This window comes from Channa argus, chromosome 15 (assembly GCF_033026475.1).
Source record: "Channa argus isolate prfri chromosome 15, Channa argus male v1.0, whole genome shotgun sequence".
Taxonomy (NCBI): Eukaryota; Metazoa; Chordata; class Actinopteri; order Anabantiformes; family Channidae; genus Channa; species Channa argus.
Window position 1 is genome coordinate 21,146,627 of NC_090211.1, and position 17,631 is coordinate 21,164,257.

The 17,631-nt window shown below is 42.1% G+C and overlaps 2 protein-coding genes and 1 non-coding gene across 6 annotated transcripts in view; 1 reads left to right on the top strand and 2 right to left on the bottom strand.

The window, feature by feature from the left end:
- LOC137100360 (nucleosome-remodeling factor subunit BPTF-like) overlaps positions 1–1,977 on the bottom strand; it is a 28,011-nt gene extending 26,034 nt beyond the window's left edge. For all 4 annotated transcript variants that reach the window (XM_067478166.1, XM_067478165.1, XM_067478163.1 and 1 more), the window contains exon 1: positions 1,238–1,977. In XM_067478166.1, the coding sequence (XP_067334267.1) occupies positions 1,238–1,739 (502 nt within the window). In that variant the 5' untranslated portion in view covers positions 1,740–1,977. The remainder of the gene's footprint in view (positions 1–1,237) is intronic.
- Positions 1,978–3,002: 1,025 nt separating this feature from the next.
- trnas-aga (transfer RNA serine (anticodon AGA)) lies at positions 3,003–3,084 on the top strand. Its single transcript has one exon. It is a non-coding gene; the product is annotated as a tRNA-Ser (tRNA).
- A 3,565-nt stretch (positions 3,085–6,649) lies between these two features.
- The window catches only part of LOC137099286 (growth factor receptor-bound protein 2), a 31,198-nt gene continuing 20,216 nt past the window's right edge, over positions 6,650–17,631 (bottom strand). The window contains exons 3-6 of the mRNA XM_067475923.1: positions 17,201–17,298; positions 11,803–11,925; positions 10,510–10,678; positions 6,650–8,610 (exon numbers count right to left, since the gene is read on the bottom strand). Of these exons, the coding sequence (XP_067332024.1) occupies positions 8,425–8,610; positions 10,510–10,678; positions 11,803–11,925; positions 17,201–17,298 (576 nt within the window). The 3' untranslated portion in view covers positions 6,650–8,424. The remainder of the gene's footprint in view (positions 8,611–10,509; positions 10,679–11,802; positions 11,926–17,200; positions 17,299–17,631) is intronic.

Here is a 17,631-nt window from a genome sequence, read left to right on the forward strand (position 1 = left end):
TGTGCGTTAGAAAAGCAGCTTCATCACAGATACAGAATTTGATACATGAGAAACACTGGACTAAGAGAAGAGTGTATAGTCTCCAAAAGCCCACTGACAGTTTGATCCGTTTCCCTTTCTGAGCCCTGATTTGTAGACTGCATCCCTGCTTCAAATGAGAGATCTCACCTACTGTATAAATCAAGTGACAGGGTCAATGCCAGAAACATTTCTTTCGGGTTGACTTCTGAATCAAACTCTTAAAGCACATTCTTCCTCACAGTCTCTCCCGTGCTCCTGATACATATGATCATGAATATTACCGCTGCCCAGCTGTGGGCAATAACTATCTGCTGGTTACCAAATTCCATGCAGATGGATATGAAGTCAGTTATTTCTACATTTAAATTGTAAAAACGCTACAGTATCGTTGTCACTCTGAGGAACAAAATGCAACAAACTAAACTCCAATGTCTGAAGCGCACTACTTTGGCAGAGCCGGCTCAACACATGGCCGGTGTCATGATTAGCTTGATGGGCTGCCCTGATTCTGCATGAAGTGGGAAAACATTAGCTGTCCAGCTGCCCAACAACGTGAATGTTAGTCGGACCACACACCATTTTCACTTCTTATTGGAGGAGACATCTAACTATCATTTCTGTTGAGGCTTTGACGAAGCTAAATGCTTGCAGAGAGATGAACATGACAGCCACGCTAACCTAGCTTAGTAAGCTAGGTCTTTTCCGTCACTGGCCTAAGTTAATAAGAAGTTTTTAATATGCGGCGAATGAGCAGTGAGTGCTGAGAATGTAGATAAACACTTGAGGTTAAAAGTGGCTCAACGGCGTCTGTCTGTAGGAGAACACCAGGTATTTGCAGCTAATTTCGCTTGCTAATGTTAGCACGCTAGCAGCTAAGCTAGTGTTAAATGCAGCTGTGGGATATTTGGAACTAGTGGCAATCGTCGGCATTTTTAATAAAATGATAATGGCTTAAAATATGCGCTTGAAGACGTGCTGACAGGCCGTGGTGATACAGCGACCGAGCGAATCCACCCGCGGCACCATAAATGATCCGACTGCGGCCTGTGTTCATACAGTGTGCATTCTCCATTTTGAACAATAACCTTACAGCTTCCTGCACGGATGAAACATTTCAACCAGCAGCAGCATGAGCGGGATTTCTGGGTCTACCTCCCGACCCTCGCGGTGTGTGCAGAGATGCTGCAGCCACCGCCTGACGCCGGTGTTTATTTACCCGGAGTGCTGGCGTGTGTGCTCTGACTCCGAAAGCTACTCGCCGTGCAGTCGCTGGCAACATCCTCATCATCGTCCAACGCATCATCTTCCAGGCAGTCGGAGTCCTCTTTGAGGGCCTCATCCTCTTCGGACTGAGGTTCCTCCTCAATAAACTCTTCATCCTCAGACCTCAAACTGACAGCGTCGTCCTCCTCCTCCTCGCTCTCGTGGTCGTCGTACACCACTGTTTTGGACGCGGGCGTCCGCTTTCCCCCACGACCCCCTCTGCCTCCTCTGCCTCCGCCGCCACCTCTGCCTCGTCCCCTGCCCCGCGTTGATGTGCCGGATCCCGCTTTCCTTTTTCTGCCCGCCTTAGGGGTCTCCCTCGTAGGGCTCTCCTCATCCCCGCTGTCCCGCAACCTGGGTTTCAGATTCCTCCTTGGTCGCAAGCCCCGGGCCACAGCTGGGGAAGGCTCCTCGGCTTGTAGCGGTTTGGGCGGCCTGCCCCTTTTCCCTCTCATGATAGGCGAAAATCTTTTATTTGCCAATTGCAGTTTTTGCGTTTCCTTATCCTACGCGGACGCAAGCGAAAACGGTACCGCCACGAAGCTGGACCGCTAGGGATTCGGAGGGTGGAGAAACCCGGTGGAGCCCCGCCGTGTTTTCGGGGTGAAAGCTCAAAACGTTAGCCCGGCGTCCCGTTTGGGTTCGCCCAGAGCCGCCATTTTTCTTCTTCTCTGCCTCTGTGGCTGAACAAACAGCAGGCCCTCACTCCGGGAGTCACGTGGTTCCACTGCTCCCAGCTCCGGAGCGACAACGACAAACAGTGGTGGAAGTAACTAAGTACAGTTACTACAGTAGTCAGCTTCATGTTTGCGGTACTTTTATTCGTGCAATGTGACTCCACAGTGCAGAAATGCTGTTAAAATCACTGCATTAGAAAGAAAAAGTATATGACATTATTTTAACACAACATAATACTACAACAGGTAAAGGAGGGGCAGCTTATGAGTTTCCCCACAGGGAATAAACGATGTCTCATCTTAAACTAGACCCAATTTAGAACATTTCATTATACTTTGTAACGTTAATCTGCAAACTAACCAGTGACTGCGGCTGCGAAATGGCTACTGCGTCATGCTACTGCGAAGTGCTGACGCGACAATTCTTGATTTGCTCTTATTAAAAGTTTCCCGTCTGCTGCTCATGTAATGTTGATTGAATGTGTGGGAACATGTCAAAGGACGTGGAAACTACAACCAACCGGATATAATAGTCAAATTATGACTAATAATGCATCTTATTGTAGCACGTTTTTGTGTTTTTGCATGTAATATATTATTCAAAGTAGACACAGCTCAGGTCTCAGATACAGCGGGGTGGAAACAACGTGATTACTTCCCTGTACATAATAAAATGTAGATATTGTTCTGAATTTCAGTGACGTGATAACATGCATGGATCACATTTTAGCTCGTTCTGCAAGCTTTTGGTCGTTTCATGATCGTTTTGGGATTTATGGGATAGTTTCAGATTGTAGTTTTTTTTGTTTGTTTGTTTTGGGTTTTTTTGTTCCTTTTTTGTGTTTTTTAACTGATTGATTGCATTTTAACTGACTATTTCGAGCCCTGTGCTCAGCAATCCCGTCCACTAAAAAAGTCCAAACACGATTAAAATTAAAAGTAAAAGTTACTAAAAAGCTGTGGGCTACTTCAAAATGTAGGTACAGTACTTGAGTAAATGTACTCAATTCGTTTATCGAACGCGTTCTCGAACGTTCATCCGTTGTCGTGGCCGAGTGGTTAAGGCGATGGACTAGAAATCCATTGGGGTCTCCCCGCGCAGGTTCGAATCCTGCCGACAACGACTCTTTATTTTCTGCATTTTTCATTCAGATGATGTTTTTGGACGTTTACGCTGAACGCAGCACGTCAGGAAACACGCGCAGATCGACCACACGACAGTTTTTGGTGTGTTCATGTTCACCAACCCACAGAGACTCAGCTCAAACGCCGCTTTAACGATTTAACATGGAGCCGCAGCGCCACCTACTGCTGAGATGCGTTCACAGATCACAGTTCATCACACATTGCACAATTTCGCGTTTTTATTCCACATATTTTTACCACGAATATGAGGAACAAGTACTCAGATTTTCTCCTCCATACACATGTACATCTACTTCCTTTGATCTTCGTCTTACGTAAACGTAGTAAAGCAGCACTGGAGAAACATCCTACAGGCCAAATAGCACTGAGTAAAAGTTCAAAAGCAATAGCAGGGAAATGCACCTAAGGAACAAAAAGAAAAAGTCATCACTATGCATGTTATATAATAAAACCACATTATTGGAACCACAGACCAATTCTTAGCCCATGATACACTGTCATAAAATGGATGTTCATTATATTTTGTAATGTTGTGAAAGTGCAGCTGTCAGATCAAGAAGTACAACCTATTTCTATGCAATGTAGTAGAGTAAAAGTATAGAGTATCACATAATGGAAATACTCTAGTAGAAGTACCTCAAAATCGTTATGAGACAATGTAGCTTGAACAAACTACGATCATGCAGTAGGGGGCAGTTCTTACCCACGAACTGCTTGAACAGACTTGGAGAACCTGTCAGTCACTTCTGTCATTTGTCATTTATATTCAGAAAGTTTCACTAATGGACATTTCTGAAGAAGAAAACTCAGCCCATGTTTGCAGTACTCAGTCTGTTTGCATGCGGAGTTGTTTAAACACAGGACGTGACAGATGCTTCCATCTGGAAGTTTGGACGCATTTAGGCCAGTGCAAGTTCGGAACCGCAGTTTTCCACCTAACGTGAGCCACAGAGGCCCCAGCACGTCAGCATGGTGTGTGTGTGCCAGCAGGGGGGTGGAGGGGGAAGACTCCACCTCTGCGTGGCAGATGAATTCACGCTGGCACACGAATGAAATGAGTGATCTGATAACTCTATCACACTCCTACACACACACACGCACACGCGCCGATTGTTTCCGTGATCGAGTAAACGAGCTGCCCACTCAGGTGAGACACAAAGAAGAGCAGTCAGCCAGGTTTACTCTATATGGGAAGCAAATAGAAACTGCACATTGTTTTGCATTGTTTTGTGGTTGCTATGCATCTACTGCTATCATTTAGCATCTTTTTGCCTTTGTTTTGCGAGCTACTTCTTTCTTCTTCTTCTTGCGTTTTTTCATTTCCTTGTAGTTGTTTGGGGATTTTCAAAGTTGTTTTGTTTTCCCCTAAACGACCAGTTTTTCCAAACACAGTAAACTTACTCTGCAGTATGAACAACGCTGCCACTGCATGTCCAGACAGAGCTGAAACTATAGTTTGGACATCGTGGCGCTGCCACAAACAGGCCAAACAAATAGTTCACACATTGATAATAATCGTTCTCAACCCTCACTTCATCAAAATCATCTTAAAACGTCCAGACTGCTGCATCATGTGGCCAACAGGCTGGAACCTCTGGAGCCAGAGGTCGTGTTTAGGCATTAAAGTGTAGAAATGCCCACTGCAATCATCACATTTTGGTATTTTAGAGATGAAGGAAGCATCAGAAAACACTAATGTCAGCATTATTTTTAATAACCACCAGTGCAGAGACCACAGTATAAATGCTTCTCTGGGTTTTATTACTGGAGAGGGTCTTAATGTTTGATAGAGGCACTGGAGCAGCCTTATTCCAGATGACAGGGCTGGAAGTAGGACTGATGTAACGGTGTCTGTCAGCCAGTGACAAACAGGAAGGCAGAGACGAGCCAGATGGGAGAGGAGAAAGAAAGTGGTGCTGAGAGTCAGAATGTGGAGCAGACAGTGCACCAGACCGTGGCTAAGGCGATGTTAGAGATCTGAGCAGAGCAGAGTGCTGCTCTCAGAGCACGACGGGCTTCACTTTAAAAAAACTAAATTATCGCATTCCTCCTTACATCCACTCATACATAAACCTGCATGGAGAGAGATGCTCTCTGCTCTGGATCGGTTTCATTATGAAATGTGGCCTGACACATCAAGTTCAGCTAAACCCTCTCGCTGACTTCACCTCTGCCCCCTCTCTGGTGTCACTGGGTCAAAATGCTGTGACCCCACTTGCTTGACGTCCTGGCGGCAGCTCAAAGCACCAATCAATCTCAAAAGGTGCCGATTTCGTTCGGCGACACTTCCTGTTTCGGCAGGTTTGACGTTCGAAGCAGGGCGGACAAACGCATCTCTCACATCCCAGCTTTCTGAGGTCCCCACAAACACAGAAGCAGCCTCCACAGCTGAGAAACAATCTGTGCTTTCAGCCGTGTTAACAAGCAACGACATTTCTGCCAGAAACCAAAGCTTGTGTGATGGATTACTCATCGCAGGCAGGCTTCCAGTCTGCAAGCTGATTACCATACTGCACTGACATGTGCTGTGTGCGGAAACCACTGGCTGCACACAAGGTGGGATGCTGCAGTAATCGTCTAAAAAAGGTCGACAATAAGGGTCGATGTCGAGCATCGCGTCTATTTCCAGGTTTACATAATAACAATGAGAAAGTTGCAGGGTTTGGAGACACAGGAAGTCCTCACAAACAAAATGGAGAAAACATATTGATGCCTCTTCACTGTCTGCGTCTATTTTTGGTGTTTTGTCATTTCTTTGCCTTTTCTTCTTCAATTGTTCCATTGTCATTTCGATTTTATTACTTCACAAGTCTTTTTTGGATTGTTTTGCATGACTTTGTGGTTATTTCTTGCTATATATTTTTAACAGTTGTGTCATTTTGTTTGTCTCTGTGGGTCCTTGTTCAGCTATTTGTGATCGTGTCAATAATTCTCCCAGCAGTTTGTCATTATTTTGAGCCTTTTTATGTTTTTGGTTTCTTTATGATCACTTGTTTGTCCTTTTGCGGGTTCGTTTGCATTTCTTTGCAGACAATTCATGCAGAATTTTAGTCGTCGAGCTTCTCTTTATGGTCATTTTGAGTGGATTTGGCTAATGTTTGTTTGCTTTTTGATTGTGGCCCTTCTGTTGTCTCTTTGGTCATTTTTCAACAACTTGTGGTAACTTTCCATTTTCTCCATTTCTGGTCTCATTTTGGCCATTTGGCTTTATGCATTTGTGTTTTGCCTCTGAGTTGAGGTCCATAGATTGTTTCGCTCTTTTTGCTCATTTGTTGGACTCTTTTGGATTGTGTTGCAGCCTTTTGTGGTTATATGCATATGTTTGGTTCCCTTAGTGTCTTTTTGGTCATTTGTATTTAGCAATTTGTAAAAATATTTGATTATACTAGTCTTTTAACTTGAGCTCTGTAACTTTTAGTAAATAATAAACTTCAGAAGTGCTTGCCTGGAGACCCCCTGAACTCACTGACCCCTTGGCCTGTGCTCCATAGGCCTGTCTATGCATGGGAGCTACAAGACTCCTATAGAGTAGACGACAGAAACAGGTTCTCATTTTTTAATAATTGCATTTTATTAATTGAAAACAAAAAACAAATGCAAAAAAAAAAAGAAAAAGAAAAAAGAAAACAAACTGTATCATTACGTAAGACGAGGCGAGAGACACTTAAATAAGAGTTCCATGTTGGTGAGGACAAAGGTGAAGGCAGGTGGATGTAAGAAGAGGAGAAGAATGGTAGGATGGGGGGGTGGTGGGACAAGTTGGATTATGTACACCCTTTCTCACTGCAGGACTGGCAGACCCCCCCTCTGAAAAAAAAGAGTGTGGGGGGTGGGGCTCAAAGTAGCAGGTCGGAGATACTGAAACACAAGAGAGAAAGGCACTATCCAGAGAGAACAAGAAATCAGAAACCAAGGACACGAACACACACTGGAGCAGACCACGAATCAAAAAGGGGTCGACAAAAAAACAAAACAGAATTTAAGCTGACTTCTAAACTTCTAGCATAAAAGACGGACACTCAGTTTTCTGAACTGTCGATCTTTGCCAGCTGCAGAGCTGCACTGGCGATTACACAATGTGATTATCCAAACTTGGCCTCTTTGCTACGTGCAGGTACATCAAGGAGGACAGCACCTGCATGCACGCGACGAACGACCTGTACATATCCTCACACACACCACACTCCCTCTCAATTGCGGTTTCAGCATGTCTGTTTAAAAATCCCTTGGGTTGGTTGTGTAGTTCAGCTCTCCGACCGTGCTTCCCTCATGTTAAAGACCGAGTCAGCTACATTCACTGCCCAAGTAAAGTGGCTGCAATAGATGCAGCGGCTTTGAAAAGGTGTCTGACCTTTACGCAGGTTAATACAACAGCTCTTGCAGCACTCGTGGCTCAACCTCGCTGGTCGACGTTACAGGTACTTCTCAGGTAACTTTCCTTGCATTATATAGACAAATGGAACTTATAACCCATTAAATTATCACGGCCTTTTATCTGAGATCCCTCAGAGGCGCAAATAGAAAAACAAAAACAAAACAAAAATAAAAATGGACATTTTGACATTGTAGAGCTACTAGGTTTCATCCAGACTAACAAAAGATTTAACATAATTTACAAATGGAAAAAAGTACAATTTGTGATGAGAGGTAAAACAGACAAACATACAAATATATAATATATATTTTTAAAAAATGGATTCTCTCTATAGTCGATTTCTTTATACAGCCAATGATCTTAAACATGGAAACATGCTGTACTGTGGATTTTTTCTCTCTCCTTTTATTTTTTAAAACTTATTATTTTTTTTTTTTTTACATTTTTCTTTTTTTCCTTTAAAACAGAATTTACTGATAGGTGTTTCTTTCGAGTGATTAAAACAACAAGCGGCAAAGGAAGAAAAATACAAAAGAAAGGCAGAATGTTAAGAAGTTAACGGAGAAGACAGAAGCAGCTGTGGGAGCGGTCGAATCATTTGGTTATCTTCACGGTTGGGTACACTACGCTGTAGTTTCTCTGCATTTAGATTTTCCTCAAACACAGTTCAGTTCTTGCTGGGGGGTGGGGCTGGGTGGGGTTAAGTGGATTTTTACTCAGCTGCCACCCACACAGCGACGCCTACGAAAGCACTACTCCTGCTCCATCTCTCTCTCTCTCAGATGTTTGCATTCTTCCTTTCTGCTCCTGTTATTGTGGGATGGCCGAGGAGGGGGGTGGGAGGGTGGGGTTTGGAGGGGGGCTGATGAGATCGAGAACAACAATGACGAAGGTGACGATGATGATGATGATGGGTTCTTGCTGTTAACATGGTCAGACTTTTTACATGTTCCGATTGACAGGCGTGACGTAGTTGCGGGGAAACATGCCCGTCTGGCCGTGGCAGCCTCCTTTCCACCAGTTGGGGTCGGAGTTGTCCAGGACCTGGATGAAGTCTCCACGCCTGAAACCCAGCTCTCCTTCCTCCTGGGGGTCAAAGTCAAAGAGCGCCTGCACATATGTGGGATGCTGTGTACGGAGGAGAAGGAGAAAGAGGTCAACACTGAGGTCACTAGACCTCATCCATACATACATGTTCAGTGTTGGTCTAAAAAGGGATACACAGAAAAGCTGCACACACCCAACGTGCAGGATTATGAAAACTCTCTGCTGCAAACACAAACACCATGTGTACACAGAAGGTGCAGCGAGAGCAGCTTGTACAGTCTCACGTGAAGCCCTAAATGGTCAAGCTCATATTTAAAAGACCTAATCTTCTGATTTGACCCCTTCGATCCCAGAGTCTCCAAAAGCCAAACGGGGGCCAGAGCCTTTAAGCTATCGATCTCCTCTCCTGTGGAACTGGATCACAATCCAGATTCGATAAAGCTTATAGTTAGAGCTGCTCAGTTACTCTGAACCAGCTCTTAGTTATGCTGCTATAGGCTTCGAGTCCTGGGGGACCCCCTGAAGTGCCCCATGCTTGTGTCACCACAGAATGATGTTAAAGAAGGAACCGGCCCTTTGAAAATCAAGTTGAATTGTGTGTCGTGGTGCGTTTTCACACGCGGGATAAAAGAGAACTGCCACTACCACTGACAAAACAACAACTGTTATCCGTTTGATGAGGACATTTAAGATTAAACATTTTTGTAGAACACAAACACAATAGTGGTTGTGTTTTGTAACCCAGCTTCCATAAGTTTCACTTCATTTACATTTTACGTTCCCCGTCCTGTATAGACAGCTGGACCGATTTAAATAGTGTTGCGTCAGTCGTGTGACACCTATAGATATAAAGTTCCTCTTTTTGTTCCCCTCATAGGAGGAACATCAAAAACAGAGATCATTTTGAGTTAAACAAGCTCTTAGAAAGTACCAACTGGATTTAGCGTAGTACTGCTACTGAAGTTTTATGTAGTCCCAGTAATTGCAAACGAAGACAGTATAGGTCGTCCTTCACATTCAAGTCCTACTTAACAGGACGGATGTGCAAAGTAACAAATAAGACCTGCTGTCACATACATACCAGTACTTCATTTTTGTAGTACTGGACCATTGCTTTAGTTTTCCACACAAGTACGTTTCCTGCTCCACGGACTATTAATATGCCCAAGTGTTCTTTCATTTAATAACTTTTTACAGTAGCACAGGTTGGTTGCTATTGTGTCAGGTCTTTTCCCCTTTGACTGTTTTATATTCTGTTACTTTTCTCCTTCCTTTTACTTTACCTTACTTTTCCCTCTCATTTTGCATATTCAAATAAATTCGCAGCAGTAAAAATGTTTCCATGCACCTCAAATATCCCATGCAACGCTGCAACGCTTCTGATGAAACATGCAGCAGTTACAGGCCTCTTGTATTTATGGCTCACTCATGTACCCAGAATTAAAATGATTAAATATAAATGAAGGAAAGCATATAATGTGTTTTTTGAGACAGCTAAACCACGAGCAAGTTAGCAACTTTACCTTTTTGGAGAGATAAACTAAGCATTATTTGATAGTGTGGCCATTTATGGAAAAACTGTCTTTGTACACCTATGTTATTATGTTATCTGTAGTTTTACCCCCCCCCCCAAAAAAAAAAACACTTTCAGTACATTCATACGTTTTAGGACATCATATTTTAAAACACGGAAGTTCGAGTAACTAACTGCACTGAATGAGGGAGGGGGCTTTTTACAAACCAGAGATCTCAACAGATACATCTGCAACAAGGTTGCTGCAACACAATGATGTATGTGGTTACAACCAACATGCTGTTACTGGTTCTGCAGAATAAAGGGCTTTGATAAGTGATCTACAGTAAAGGGTGGTTTGGGTAATTTAAACACATTTACCGCTCTTAAAAAGACCACGTTACACTTTAAACATTGCTCTTTCACTGGTGATTGCTGTCATTTTGGTCTCAGTGTTCACTCCTCACCTGGGGGACCTGCTCAATGTCTCGCAGAAAGATTTGCTGATTGCGGGAGACTGAGGTTGAACGGTGGTAGTCCACCAGCTCGTTAAGGGAGTTAAACTTCACCACCCATAGGAAATACTTTCCAGCCCCATCACGAAGAACCTTGAAGTGTTGCACATCATTTCCAAACCTGCAGAAGGCCAGAGAGGGAGAGACTGTGAGAAGAGGGTTTAAAAGGCACAAAAAATAAATAAATAGAAAACAAAATAGAAGAAATAATCTGCAACATATTTTGACATGAAGAAAATACCTGAAAATCCCACCGTATATTGAGCATTTCTGAGTTACTATCTCGACGAGAATGAGACTGGCACAAGGTTACAGTGACCGTGACCTTTGACCCCCACATTCTAATTGCTTTATATTTGAGCCCATGTGGAAATTTCACTTTAAGGGATTCTTGAGAGAAGAGAATGGGATGGATGTGCCATGGTCTTACGGACAGCTGCCATTGGCGTGAAAGCAAAAATAATTAAAATTACTTAATCATTTAACTAAACCCTAGTAATTAAAGACATAATATCTTGCATGGGAAGCCGTGGTTTACATTTGCTCTGAAAAACAAGCTACGTGCAAACCTGCACAGTCTATTTGGAGTGGAGCACCTCACTGTGTAGCTGAAGCAACGTGAAAAGGATTTTGATGTTGCACCTAAAGGCCTCTGTAGATGAGCAACACAGAGGCTTTTATTTGCTGTGGGATTTTCTTCACATCACAACAGTTCTGTTACTTTTATTTATGAGCTCGTATCATCTTATTTTTCTGGGTTCAAAATTTCTTTGAGTGTTTTAAGTGTTTCTTATCCAACCAGATGGTAAATGGCAGTTTGTTCTGTTGTTGCTTGAGTATAACGCAGGAAGCCTAGTGACAACTTTATGGAAGCTTTCAGGAGATTCAAAGAAAGAATAAAAATAAACTTCCCGCGTAGGCGGCTGCAAACTGTTGTGTCTTTTGCAAAGGTCAGAATGGTGTAGGGCAGATAAGAGGAAACAAGTTCAGCTAAAAAAAAAAATTAATTTAAAAAAAAAAAAAAAAGGATACATGCCCACAGGCAGAGATGCTTCAGCAGAGGGCAGCACTGAGACTTCACCAAAAGGAGGAAGTAGCTGTGCTACGGACTCAGAAGCATCAACCGTAGAAATGTTATCAGATTTGATATCAATTGTGACAAACTCTGCACTAAGGAACCAAGGACAAGGTTAACTGTACTACAGATCATGTTGTTCCCCTGACACTTGGGTGGGGGGGACTTACTTCACAGAGAGAGAGAAGTCCCCCGGTGCACTCTCGCTCTCTCTGATGAGGAAGGCCCCGTCATGCCTCTGTTTGTTGAGCATCTCCTCTGCTTTGGCACGAGGAATCTTCCCGAAGAACCACCTGGAAGATGCAAAGACAGTGACAGGTGACTACAAAAACAGACCCAGCTTTCTGTTTGCACATACTTCAACTTTGGGGTCTTTTCCCTGAGGAATCTGAACATTCTTACACTGTGAATGTGAGTGTGTGGGAAGGACAATGGCTCAGATACATCAGGGGGATGTACAGTCAGGCTCATGAACATTGGAACAATAATAAATTCTTTTGGCCTGTGTACATCACCACCGCCTTCAGCTGCTGCTTGTTTGTGGGTCTTTCTATCTTGGGTCATGTCTTCAGTAAGTAAAAAACTGCTCTGTTGGGTAGAGATCGGGTGACTGTCTGGGCCAGTGAAGAATCTCATTTGATTCTTCGCCTTGAGAAACTCTTGGGTAGATTTGGGTCATTATGCATCCACAGCATGATGAAGTGTCCTATCGGTTTTGCAGCTTTCGGATGCTTGTGAGCAGACAGTATATCCCTGTCCACTTCAGAATTCATCCGGCTACTTTAATTCGCAGTCAGGTGTCATTTACAGCCATAACACCATGTTTCTGACAGGTGATGCGGTGATGATTGGGATCATGAGCTGTTCCCTCGCTTCTCTTTATTCTGCTAAGTTAATCTTGGTTTCAACAGTGCAAAGAATCTTTCTCCAGAACGCGACAGGCTTTGTTGGTGGTGTTTTCTGGCCTAAAATGGTCCATATTTAATTCATACAGCCGTTTCTTGCCTGTAGACTCTGACAATGACATGAATGAATGAATTCCTCCACTTTAGTCATCTTCTGTGACCTTCCAGGCCTTTTGCTCAATTCCTTCTTTTTAAAAAGGTTCCAAACTTGCAATGGACACTCCCAATGTTTTTTGCCATCTCTCTGGTGGCATTATTTTGGTTTTTCAGCCTAAAGTTGGCCTCCTTCACTTGTATAGACACATTTTTGGACCTTGTTTTGAGAATTCTCATGAACCACTTTCAAATGCCCATGTAACGCTCATTCATCTCCAGGCCTTTCTTTTCCCAAGCATGACTGGTTATGGACTAAAGAGGGTACAGACCACACCTGGTCATGCAACTGTTTCACATCCATTTGCTACATTATTTATAGGGCACCATAAATGTGAGTGTTGAGTATTATAAATTGTTGTAATTCTTAAATAGTTCATGCCACACTGTTGTCAAACTCTTGAAGTAAAGCGGAAAGTCTTTGCTGACATGTTGAGTGTTTAATTTTAAATTCAACGCGGTGGTGTGCAAAATGCAAAAGTGACTAAATGCAAGGAAGTCGTTTAAAAAAGAAATCTCCAGTATTTATGAGCGTGATGTAACATTTAGTCATTTGGCAGATGCTTTTATCTGAAGTGACTTACAAATGAGGTATAAAGCAGCAAAATAAATAAATAAATAAAAAAAATCCATATCAAGAAGAGAACATTAAAGCACAGTTCTTTAAGAAGAAATACTTCAGCATAGGAAGTTGATATTAAGAATTTAAAGTGGTTCAGTGTGGTATTTTTAGGCATGTACTTGCCACCCATTGCCAAGCTGTGCTACAAAAGTCTTTTCTCTTGTGCAAGGAAAGAAGCGTGCAATGAGCAAGAGGCCACATATATTTCAGCTATGGTCACTGGGTGTCATACAGCTACCCACAAACAACAACTACACAACACATATTCACACCTATGAGAAAATCAGCGTTGCAACGTGTCAAGAGAGAGGAAAACCAGAAAGCATCACACCTAGTGGGAGGGGACATAAGTGAGTGTGGTGCTAACCACTGATGTAGCCAGGTATGAATTTAATGAGCTAAATTATAAAAATTTTTTTTTACATGTAGTTCATTATTTACAAAGAATGGTTTCAGGCCATACTGTCCACAAGAGAAAGGTTACAGACGAGTAGGCAACTCAACCATGAGTTGTAAACCCCCCCCCCCCTTATCCAATGTAGTACCTGTGGCATTGGCAATTTATTGTCACCTACAAACTGAGAAGCATTCATCTAAAAAAAATAATACATTTCAACCTACTGTAAAGTAGTTTAATGTATAGGATGAATGTTTAGTAGTTCTATATTGTTCTGATACGTGTGAGAAAGCCCTAACAGAGCAAATTGAAAAAGAGTGATAGTGATGGATAAAGAGGGATGAGAGAGACACATGCAAGACAAAGCTTTTCACTTCTGTAAATAATTAAAAAGTACAGCGAGCCAAAAGATGACATCTTTGCTTTTTTTGCACAAAGGTAAAAAAACAATAATATAACAGCCAACTTTTAATCTGTTCTTTGTCCACGCTGGGCAGAAAATAAAGCCTAATAATTAAAGTGTCAGCAGAGCAATTAATGAAGCCAAGGAAACAACAGCAGGAGAAGAATGGCTGGTGTTACTCTCAGCAACACACACAGCCCTGAAGCATTTACACTTTTGTTGAACTTTTTACACAAACTTAAAATAGGGCTGGTCAATTTTTATATTTGTCATTTTCAAAACATCCAATAAAAGCAGAGGTTCTCAAAACTGGTGTTGCCTCGTGTGTTTTCCAACTCTCCTCGCCCAGACGTTACAGTCAGCAGATGCAATTTATTACTGCTTTTAGTCTCTGTACAGGATGTTTTTGAAATAACAAAAATCCAAAAAAACCCATTGGTCTTACCCTTGAAGCATCAACCACAAAAACAGCACCACTGTTGTGCAGGATTGGTATACAAACACAGGAAGGACTGTGACTTGGAGAGAAGCCAGATTGTGTTCTGTGCTACTGTACAGTGCTGCTGTGTGTGCATGTTTACTGGGCTGAGTGGGTGCCTGGTGCTATGGGAGGCACTTCACTGTCACCACAATGGAAGACCAGAGTAAACTCCAGCTTCTGTTTCTAGTCTATTATTGCACAGGCTAGTTTCTCAATGAAAATTTTACAATGGATGTAGTTGCTATTTGACTGATGCTAAGCAATGGACGAACATTTGTGCACGAGACTTCTAAACCTCACAAACATTCGGAAGTCGAATCAGGTTTACAGCGTGATAACATTAAGGTGATGGATCCTCAAATGTGTAGATTGGTGAATTGGTCGTTAGGTGGCCACTCTACCAACTGAGCCCCAAATAACAGCCTAATACAGTTTTACAAATGACTTTCTATTAAGAAATAAGCTGTAAAACAATTCTAGTTCTATCAGAGGCAGAAAGCCTGCTACACACGGCTTTACAGTGCAGCAATGAACCAATGCTTCACTCGACAATGTACGTGCAGAGTTATATGAGAACAGCCTCACAGATCTTCTCTCATTTTAAAATAAGGTGCTGCTCTGTTGGAGACGTGCTACATGCTGTTGGGTTTTATGCAGCAATTCCCTTAATCTGTGACAATTTTCTTCCAGGAGGAGACAATAAAAGTAACCTTGACCTTATTGTCTTCTTGACTAGAAATGTCAGGTCCTGCAGATGCATGGGCTGCTAAATGCCACAACCTTTACAGCAATCTTTGATATTGATGAGTGGCTGGAAGAAAAATAAACCCTAAACCCCAGATTAGAAATGAATATTAAAGTGAAAATCAATTAAAAGGGGCGACAGTGACTTCGCCGACCAAAGACAGCTGGCTGAAATTTCTGTAAATGCCACCTTTCTGAATGCACTCAAACCTTGTAGTAAGACCAAGAGGAGAATGTTCATTGGAATGATAATACACAGGCTTAGTGGCACAGATGTATAACTGCTAAACGGGATAAATGCTGCAGATACTGTAGCTATAGTTCAGTCTGTCATTATATCTACAAATGTAGTGTAGGTATCTGTTAGATTAACTTTTCATTTTCAACATTCAGTCAGTATTTAGTACTAGTCAGATTTATTTTTGGTGTCTAGAATAAAGTGTGATTACACATGCAAAAGCCCAAGCTGAATATTATTTCTTCATAACCGCGATAATAAATACAGTGAAGAAATGTTACAACTGAAAAACAGCAAAAACAAAAAGCTAAAGCTGTACACAATAAAACCACAGAGGAAAAAAAAGGACATGTTCTAATGCTCCAGCAGTGACGCAGGAGGGTCAATATTCAATTAAGCCTATGAGGCCTCCAGCTCGGTAATAAAGAGAGAGCTAATCTGGCACCGAGCGCAGGTCCAGAGGCAATAACCTCTAAGGGTTCTGTCAAGTGTTGTTGTCTAAAGTGCTTCAGCATGTGCACGTGCGCGCGCACACACAGACACACACACACACACACACACACACACACACTTAAGTCTCATAAAGTAAACAGGACCATTCAACATACCCAAGAACCTGTTCATATGATTAAATTATTGTTCAGTTCCAGCAGAGGCAAGAAAAGTATGACATGTACTGTAGCCCTTGAGATGTCAGTTTATTAGGTACACCAAGCTAACACTTACCCAGTTTAATGCATTAAACCCTCCATCATGAAGGTGATGTTCAGTTTCTGCTCAAGGTGTAGCTGAGAGGACTGAATTCAACTGAATGATCAGTGAACGGAGGCTGTAGTTTGTGCTGCGGTTGAAATAGGTCCGAAGGTAACGGTGGGTATTGCTGGGTACAAGTATTGCTGCGTCTCGTGTGTCTCTTGTGTCTGAGTGTGAAAGCTTTAAGTGAAGGTGTAATTCGCTGTGTTGAAGCATCATGTCTTTACCTTTAAACTCTGCTATCGCCTGACATATTTTATTGTGGTATTTTGATTCAAATTTGCAAATAGTAAAAGTTTGAAACTGTTTAAATAAAAAGCTGATACAGAATCTAACTCAATTAGTTGGGTGTAGTAAATTCGTACACTAAACAAACATTTTGTGGCCATAGACAAGTGGATTATTCTGTTAGAGTATAGATAATGGTTAGAAAGGGAAATCAAGCAATAAAAAATATTTCCTGAAGTCATCTTTGTTTTTATATTGTTCTAATATATGTAATCGATGAGAGGCACAAGCTGGGGCTGTAGAACCCAAATTCTACAGACCCTAAAAACAACTTTTTGGAGTCTGTATTATTTAAACAAATAAAAAAAAACTGCACTCTACTAATCTGTGATAAGTGACCAATAGCTCAGCACTGTGTCGACCTGTATTAACACTTTACAGGGAAGTGTTTATTATTTTGTCATGCATCACTGAATGTTGAAAGAACATCTCTCTAAAACAGTTTGACAAAAACTGAACATCTTCCTGGAGCAGGATTTATTGCAGGGCTCTTTAGTTTTAACTTGATGTGGCCAACAGTGCACACAGAACAATTTCAAAGATTGAAAACTGGCATTTGTGAAACGGGTGTATGTTATACTTACGGGTGAGCTTTCATTTCTATGTAATTCTTGGGGATGAAACCGTCTTTTCCGTTTAATTCTGCCTTGTACCAGTTCTGATCACATTCTTCATTTAATACCTGGTGTGGACAAAAACAGAAGGCACAAAGAGAAGGAGAGGTGTTGGTTATTAACACAAACAAATATCCACCAAACTGTACAGTGGAGGAGAGCAAGGGTAAAGACAATTTAAAAAAATAAACCCTGAAGGTGTAAAAAATAAAAAATGAGTCCATTATGGTGACTCACCTAATAGGAAGCCTGAGTGTTACAAAGACAGCTATAAGGGCATTCATGCGTGACAAAGTGCAGCTACAGCTAGAGTGTGTTCAAGTCCACATTTCTGTTCTTAGGAAAGAAAGAAATTCACCTTCATGCTGCCGCAGCAGAGGGTTTAGCAAATGTCTCCAGTG